This window comes from Rhinichthys klamathensis, unplaced genomic scaffold (assembly GCF_029890125.1).
Source record: "Rhinichthys klamathensis goyatoka isolate OS25496 unplaced genomic scaffold, OSU_Roscu_1.1 h1tg000121l_1, whole genome shotgun sequence".
Taxonomy (NCBI): domain Eukaryota; kingdom Metazoa; phylum Chordata; class Actinopteri; order Cypriniformes; family Leuciscidae; genus Rhinichthys; species Rhinichthys klamathensis.
Window position 1 is genome coordinate 4,658,979 of NW_026606658.1, and position 9,135 is coordinate 4,668,113.

The following is a 9,135-nucleotide window of genomic DNA, read 5'->3' on the forward strand; positions in this document are numbered from 1 at the left end:
ATGATGTCAGGGCTTTCCGTATTAGTCTGTAACCTTCTTCATACCTTTTTATGATGCATGGCTCATATATACATTGGAAACTAAGCTCCACTTGAAAGATTTCTCTACGATGGTCTGCTTAGTGTCTAAGTGTGACTAGATCACAAATTTCCATCTGAGGAAAATATTGGCAAAATTGGAAGCGATCTAGATATATAGTGGTTTACAATAGAAGCTTGTGGTGTTATAAACACTTGCTCAACAGGTTGGACTTTTGTCCAGTGAACTGCCTTTTCTTTAACCTACTATCTCTTTTTTTTTTCTTACCAGGGAAGCCGAGACAACATGAGTGTTGTTCTAGTATGTTTCCCCAATGCACCGAAGGTATCAGAGGAGGCTGTCAAGAGAGAAGCCGAGTTGGACAAGTTCCTGGAGGCTCGTGTGGAAGGTAAGAGGTGGCACCTGTTTATTTGTCAGCCAGTTTTCTGCATTGTCCATGTCCATCGAGTGTTGTGGAAATGGCCATCTTGTAATTCAAAAAGTCCTAATGCCAAGACATTAGTGTCAGCCTTGTGGTTTGAAAATGCTCTCTGTGTAAGTTCTGTTTAGATTGCACTCTCTCTTCTCCCTCTGTTTCTTCTCTGTCAACATCCTGGCATGTTCTGAACAGTCTGGAGGCTTATAGGAACTTTTCTGGATGGGAATATATTAATTCTGAAAGAATTCTTGTATTTTCCACTAGAGATGTAGTCAGGACAGCTGTGATGAAACCTGTTTGGCGTTCTTTCTCCAGCTGGATGTTATTTTTCTCACACTCTGTCTATAAGTGGGATGGCTGAGCCAATGCCTACACCGTTTTCACAGCAGTAGTCATGGTGGAAGAAATGCTCCAGGCTTCCATTATCCCACATTTGTAATGTAATTGTCTTTCTCTGCAGAAATCATGGAGAAGTCAGGGGAGGAAGGCATCCCAGATCTAAGCCACATCATGCATAACCTTCGCCCTGAGAGCATCCTCAACCTGCCACCAGGAGGTGGTCTCGCTAGCAAGTACGGATCCAAAATTAAGTAACATTTGTCCATTTCTGCTGATCAGAGCCATTTTGTAATTGTAATAAATGTTACGTTTTTACAGTTTTTCTCATTGATTTAGACGCAATAGTATAGTTTTAATTTGAACCATCTATCAATTCTTGTCCATAACATGTAAGTAATTATAGGCCTATTGTTATCATCCAGAATTTTATATTAATTAAACATTAAATGTGAAAATATTTTGTAATGTTGCTGTTATATAATATATAACCTAGCATATCTAATATTTTAAAGTGGAAATTAACTTAAGATATTAATTCTTGGTGTGATTCTCAGCTGTAAATGAAATATCAATATATGGGAATCAAGTAAAAATATTGCAATGCGTAATGTCTTTACAATATGTGAATAGTGATTTATTCTAAATTTAAACATCTGAGGTTTTGCTGTAAACCAAGTAATATTTTACTGTCAGAGTCTTCCTTAGGGTTTTTAGAGTTCTGTCTAATCTGTCTCTTTTCTTCCAGACGTAGTGTAATTGAAGCTGTTTACAACAGGCTAAACCCACACAGAGAAGAAGATGGGGTGAGTGTTTTTTCCTTACTTTTTTGTTCTTATAAGAATTCAAAACAAAAGGTCACTTGAGTCTTCTTGCTTAGACTTAAGTCCATTCATTTACTCATCATCTTATAATACTTTTAATGCGCACACCAGCAAATAGTTTGACTTTAATGTAGTTCTAGCTGATGCTACCTTTTTTGTGCTTACAATTACTCCCTTGATCATTTTAAGAAATGATACATTTAGTAAGTGATTAGCAAATGTCCTACTTAGGCAAGTGTAACTGGTACTCAGCGATAGCTTTATATATAGGGCAGGTTAAACATCCAAACACCACTATCTTTAAGAGCACTGCCTCTGCATTTAAGATGTAAATGCAAGGCTTTTTTGCAGGCCTTGGCTTTGTTTGTCCGTCTGTGCCTGTGCCACTCTGTAACCGTTTGTATTTGTGTGGTCGCATCTTGGTAATGCTACTTCAGCAAGTTTATTGCTTCTAAGACTTGTGAGAAAAGACCCGTGTTGACAAGCTCCTGCATCTTTTGTACACTTGCACGCACACACAGACGAACACACATTCGCCACCACTTACAGCTTATTTTGTCGCTCCTCAAGCGTGCTTCTTTCTAAATGAAAGGGCAGTGTAAGGTCATGGGCAGGTGGCCTGCTCTAAGCGGGGTCTCTTAACCTGCTCTGTCCACTGACACTGGCGTCTTGCACCAGGACAGCCAGGGGGGAGCAGCCGGCGGTGAGGAGGAAGAAGGTGGCTCTGCTACCGCCCAACTGCTGGATGCGCTACGACAGTTCCGGCTCAGCCACCGAGGCGAATACCGCCACGTGCTGGAGCAGGCGCTCTCCAGTTACCGGCTGTCCTGCGGGACAGGTGCCACGACACGGCCCGACCCTCAGGAGGAACCTCGCTCACCCCCACCGTCCCCGGCCACTGAACCCCTCAGCTCTGAGGAGGGACAGGACGAAGCCGCCACGTCACCATCTCTGGACAAGCTCTCTGACGCCCCCACTGCATGACCCTGATTAGGACCCACTAAACCCAGCCCTGCTATCAAACCCTTTTCCCCAGATTGCTAGGTTGCTTTCGGCAATGTTCCCCCTTAGAGCAGTTTCAGAGCAGGTTTTTGGTTGTCTTTATGGATTTGAAATAGCACCTTGGGTGTTTTTGTTTTGTTTGTTTTTGTGAGCATTGCTTACAGTAAAAGTCGCTTACAGAGGAAGTTTTGCGCAAAATTCTTATCACTAAAAACCTGCTCTGCAACTACAAGTGAGGTTAACCTTGGCATATCCCAGCTCTGTCTGCAGTAAGCACTTTCTCGTATCTCTGCACTTAGCCTAGTGTTTTTAAAATTAGACCTGGATGAGTAATCTGTTGAAGGGGGATAGTTCATCTTAATGTGAAAATTGTCATTTACTCACTCACGTCATTCCAAATGACTTCTATGGAACACAAAATAAACTTTTTGGAAAATGTCTTTGTTTTTAGTTTTGTCAAGTTTAGTTGTTGTGTTTTTTTTCTGTTTTGTTTTGTCCACATAATGAAAGTCATGTTTTTGGATCCCTTTTTTCTTTCATTGCATAGAGTAAAAATATTCTTCAAAATATTTTGTTTTGTGTTCTGCAGAAGAAAAAGTTATACAGGTTTATAATGTCTTAAAGGTGAGTAAATGATGAGTTTACATTTTTGGGTGAACTCTCCCTTTAAGGAGATTTAAAAACTGCCACACACCTGAATGATTTTGACCATCACTGTTTTACACCCAAAGAGTTTACTTATGCAAATAGTTGTAAGAGGGAATGGTTCATCTGGACAATCTGGGTTGTGCCAAGAATACACACAACTGTTTGCTCTCGTGCCATGCGATGCATGTGTACTCCTTTTCCTGGGTTGTCTCGTGGTTGATCATAGTTATAGGATATTAACGTACTGTAGTAAACATCAGGTACAGCTTTATTTGTGCTCTTTATCTAGTGTGTGTGTGTATGAATCATCAAATGTTTGAAATAATATTATGCAAAATTATTAACTGATCAAAAGCAATTCTTTCACCATTTAAAATGGAACTCTAATGCTGTGTGTGTGTGTGTGTGTATATCTGCTCTCTCCATATCTCTTTCATATCGGTTCATAACTTGAGCTGACCTCTTGAATATGATTGTCCTGTGTCTGCTCTTTGAGTGTTCACAGTTATCCAGGTGTGTCCTTGAGGAAAAAGCACAAATTGGAAATGCACTGGCTTTTATAAGCATGGACAATATGAGATATAACAGAAGCTTACACAATCACATTCTCGCGAACTCTCATTTCTCCTGTTGTGCTGTTCTATTCAGTCAATGACTTTACATTTGCAATATAAAAGTGGACTGCATTACATATAGGAGTGCAATCTAACTTACTCCAATCTACAAGTTAGGCAACGCTGCTACATGATCATACATGGATGTCTGTACTCTGCAGTATTTGCACAGTGCTTCTTATTGCACTTATCTTATTCTTATGACCCAGGTTTTTGGAAGGCAAGTTGAACTCTGTCCACATGGATTGTGTGTCATATCGCAAGAAATCTGTTCCAAACTGCTTTTGTGATGTGTTTTCTTTGGCTGATTTATCAAGCCATTTGAAGCTGATTACTTTGTTGATTTGGAAGTTAATGCATAATGCAAACTGTGTAATCTTCTTAACAGTTAGAGTAAGTGCATGCATAATGCTGCCATTGTTATATTAAACTCATGTTACTAATATACCCCCTCAGCAGTATCAAAGAGCTTTACTTAATTGTCCATAGAGCAGTATTTCTAGGGCAAAGGTTTATATTTGTTTTGTTTCACTCTGAAGTTCTTTGAACAAAATAAATCAAATTCAACTATTGATATCTGTCTTGGCTGCCATTATTAAATGTCATTATTTCTCATTCTGTGACACAGAACGCAGATACAATCACATTAATGCTTTGTATGGCTCTTGTAAGAACTTGTGCACTATTAACTATCATTCATACTTCGATATTCCCATATGTACTCCTATATGGCTAATGTTCTTACTCATGAGCTCAGTGGAAGTTTGAGACTTGAGGTAAGTGAGCTTCAAATGTGCATAAATCAGTCTTTAGGCTGGGGAAAATAAGTTTTCTTTTCAGATGGAAATGCATATTTAAATCATAAGAAAAAAAATGCTGGCTGTGCCTTGCAGGTCTTTTTCCACCCATTTGTTTGTGATTGTTTTACATTTTCATTAGCTTTTATCATTATTATGTGTATTATGTTTGAGTTTTTTTTTAATGAATGAAATCTACTACACCTATTTTGGTTTTATGCAGTTTTTATGTGATTAGGTTTTTGTGTGTGTTTTTTGCCCTCTGCCTACATTGGAGTCACCTGTAGGTTAGAAGGCACCTATACTTACTGTTGAAAAGTTTGAGGTCTGTATTTGTTAATGTATTGATTATTAATGTAATGTAGGGTGCATTTATTTGATCAAACAGTAATTATTACAATTTAAAATGTATTTTCTATTTGAATGTTTTAAAATGTAATTTTATTCCTTTGATGGCAAATCTGAATTTTCAGCTCCATTGGCCAAGTTTTTATGATCCTTCAGAAATCATTCTAATATGCTGATTTGTTGCTGAAGAAACATTTGCTATCAATTCACTGGTTATTGTTTTTGTGGAAACTGATACAAATTTTTTTTTTCAGGTGTTTTTGATTAATATAAATTTCCAAAGAACAGCATTAATTTGAAATTGGTTAATTTTAACATTATATATGTCTTTACTGTCACTTTTGACCAGTTTAATGCATCCTTGTAATAATAAAACTATTTTAAAAAAAATAATACTAATAATTTACTGACCTGAAACTTTTGAACAGTAGTGTATTTTCTATCAGAAGTATTTAAAACTACTTGGTGGGTAATCATGGTTCCATTACATGGAATTCAAACATTAATAAATCTTCCTTTCTCTCCTGTTCTTGTCTTTCACATCCTCACACATTTCATTCTGTTTTTTTTTTTTTTTACTTCCCCGATTCTCACTAGCGAGTGCTCTACCCTTTTAATTTGACTCTGTTTGCTCATTTCTTTCCCTTTCTTGTTTTCTCCCGTTTCAGAGCGGAGGTGACCTGGACGACCCCTGGTAGCCGGAGCAGCCGACGGCTTCTGAATCCACATGAGAATGTCCTTGGTTCACACAAGAAAACCCTTGCTCACACACTTTTTTTGGTTTCGATTCGGAGAGCGTCATAGGAAATGTTAAACAACGAGTCTGGGAATACATACGCTTGTTTTTAAAGATGAGAAAACTACAAAAATGTTAAGATGATTTTTTTTCTTTTTTTTTTAGAACTGCATTGTATGGTAGAGAGATTTATTTTTACTCCCCTCCCCATCCCCCCCTCCTGAAATCTGTGTCGATTACGAGCAGTGACGAGACTGCTTGAGCAAAAGTTGCTGGATGCTAATTTGGAGGCATGAACTCAGCTGGAGGAGGACGGGGCCAGCGAGCTCTGAGAGGGACAGGGACCCTCGTTCAGAAGGCTCACTTTTAACCCCTTCACACCACGCATGTGCAGCTTTTTTGGAGGCATGATCTCTGCCACCCTCTAATTTTACCCTGCGACTCTTACCCGACCAGCTGGACAGCAGCCACTGAAATATAATGTATCTGTTGTGGATTTTTCTTTTTCTCTTTTTGGGGCAGAGGCGAATTTCTTCTTGTGTCATTCATTTTGGTGCTTGCTGTTTAACACGAAAATGTAAAAAAATAAAATAAAAGGACACTCATTTTGACGGCAGGAGATTATGGCAAACCCCGATTGGAGAGAACTTTATTTGGAGGAACTTTTCATGGTGACTTGCTTTTAGTCGCCCCAGAGACAGTACATCAAAACTGAACTCGTCTTCTTCTGCTCCGTACTCTTCATCCCCAGCTCTCTCCCCACTGAGTTTCTCCCATCAGCTTGAGTTCTGGTTTGTGGTTTTCTCTAACAAAATTCTTGAATTTAGAATAGTTTCCCCCTCTATCATTTTAATTTTTTCTTTTTATTACAGATTATATGGCGTAATTGGTATTGTTTGATTGCACTCACATTTGCTTACGAAAAACAAAAAATACTAAAAACTATATGAAAGAGAAACTATGAGAAGGTAGAGTATTTCTAAAGTGAAACTGCAGAAATATGTATGTGTATATAGCTATATATTTTTTTTTTCTCCTTTAACAGCAGAGTGAAAGAGTGGGAGGGGATGCTCTCTCCTCAGACTGGCTGATAGGTACTTGAATATTCATTATGAGTGGTTCTGATTTTTAAACAAATTTTTTGCTAATCCTTAATGTAGGATTGTTTTTGAACCGTGCCTGTAAAAGGTGAACCATGCTGTAAGGGTGTACTTACAGGACAGTCGGCTATGGATGAATGTACCCCTTATTCACACTGATACACATATACCTTCACGCACCCATTTGTACATGCTCATGCATAACACTTTCATATGTACATTTATCGTTTGATCAGCTTCATCGTATACGTTCACGTTCTTACTCCATTTACTTCACCTAAGTTTTTTCTGCACTCTACATCTGACACAGACAGACATGCTTTGGAGGCCTTCTTTTCTTCCTCCCTTTTTTGTTTTTTATTCATCGACTTCACCTGCTCTGGTGTGTAGCTTTAAAATGAGTGTGTAATTGAATTTTATGAGATGATTGTTTATGTATGTATATATATTTTTGCAGTTTTCCCCTCTTCTGGTACACATAATTTGTAGCCATATGCTGGAAAGCTTCATTTTAAGATGAATAGATTGAGTCTGTTTCCAGTTTGAGATGGTAAAGAGATATATTTTGTGCTGTGAGTGCTCAAGGACATTCATTTGCGTTGTGTATATCAACAATTATTGTTGAATAATTAGAATTGAAACAAAGTATTTTATTTATTCCAAGTCTGTTGGCTTGAGAAGAGAGGGTTTCACCGGAGGGGGAAACTACTGTCCCTTGTATTTTAGAGAGTGTGATCAAATTCTCTTGCTCTCACGTCCTTCCTCTATTTCTCTCTGATTCTTTCTAACCACCCGACAAGCCCATGTAATGAACGTCCCCAGTACGATGTTGTGATGTTTCAGTAGCAAACAGTGAATATGATCTCTTCTCCTCAATAAAGGATTGCTAAAGTTTGATGTTAACACAATGACTTGCTTGTGTTTAAAACGTTGTCTCCCTATATTCCAGGTGGGGAATGAAGGATTCACACCATGAATCTTTCAGTGAAAGTGAAATTACTGTTGTTTTTTTCTCCTCTCGGGAAACCTCTAGCCACCTTATTTTCAATTCAGAAGCTGTTTTCTATGAAAGTGAAAGACTTCCGATTCATTAACTGTCGTTGAGTGCAACAGTGTAATGCATTTTCTGCGGCCTTGGTTCCTGAAGAATTTTCCCATTGGGATATTTGAAAAGTCTTTGTTAAAGAGTTAAGCTATCAGGCATCAGCCAAACCAACCAGCTACCAGGTGATCCATAACATTGCAAACTTGAAGCAAAAAAGTATTTAAAAATCTGACTATAAGACAAAGGGCTAAAATAATTGGAAGGATATAGGCTGGTGGCTTCAACAAATGCATACACTCCTGGGTGTAAAAAGGAGGCCAAGCCAAAACCGGCAAAATATTTAGTGGTTTTTTTTTGGTCATTTTAATCACACATGGTCAGGAAATGAGCAAGAATTGCACAAATACTGTAGATAAAGCACGGAATAGCCTTCCCCAACTTGCAGTTACAGGAAGAAGAGTCAGTGTTGTTCCCTAAATGTTAAGGCTTCAAACAATTCATGAGTAGTTGAAAAATGTCTCCCAGTTTGTTTGAGTTTATTGTGAGACCAAACATTCGCTATAGGTTTCAAATCTGAACTCTGACCAGGACAAAACCTGAGCCTGATGAACTTGTTCTCAAGCCAGTTCTTGGTTATCTTTGCGATTTGCAATGCAGGAGCATTGTCTTGTTGAAAAATAACATCTGATCATTCCTCTTTGGATAACTTTCCATTTGTAGGAAGCAAGTCAATATTCTCCTATACTCCAAAGCATTAAATGACTTTTCACAGTGAAGCAGCTCACCAATACCAGCAGCTAAAAAGGCTCCCCGCAATGACACTTCTTCCTCCATGCTTCACTGTGGTAGAAATGCTTTTATTATTATATTTCTCAGCATATTTTTGAAGACACCTCTCTGGAACATCACCATGAAACTTGTGAAACAGCAATGGCTTTTGAAGTAGTCCATTTGCTTAAATTTAGCTAATTTCATGACCAATAATTTGTGGTTAAGACAATTAAAAGCTGTTTAGCCATTTTTTTTTACAAGTATACCATCAATTAGCAACCCCTTAGCTGTCTTTAGAGGTTTATAAGTAATCATTATACATCACTTCCCCATATGGATCAAATTAATGCCATTTTACTTTTGGAACCCAACTGCTGCGCTCCAACTAGAAGAATAAAGTGCAGTTAGCTATTTGCACTATACAAACCAGTGTGTTTGTTTGCGTTAATGAATTAAA

General features: G+C 38.1%; 1 protein-coding gene across 3 annotated transcripts in view; it reads left to right on the forward strand.

The window, feature by feature from the left end:
* The window catches only part of ppm1bb (protein phosphatase, Mg2+/Mn2+ dependent, 1Bb), a 39,028-nt gene extending 31,258 nt beyond the window's left edge, over positions 1-7,770 (forward strand). Inside the window, exons 3-7 of one of the 3 annotated variants that reach the window (XR_008807487.1) lie at positions 310-427; positions 918-1,029; positions 1,542-1,599; positions 2,296-2,766; positions 2,800-3,075. Coding sequence is in view for 2 of the 3 variants with exons in the window: in XM_056255614.1 (XP_056111589.1) it covers positions 310-427; positions 918-1,029; positions 1,542-1,599; positions 2,296-2,601 (594 nt within the window). In the remaining variant the exon portion in view is untranslated. Of the gene's footprint in view, positions 1-309; positions 428-917; positions 1,030-1,541; positions 1,600-2,295; positions 3,077-5,694 lie in introns of those variants that run through there. The other 2 variants (XM_056255614.1, XM_056255615.1) reach the window with 2 other exon arrangements.
* The last annotated feature ends 1,365 nt before the right edge of the window (positions 7,771-9,135 follow it).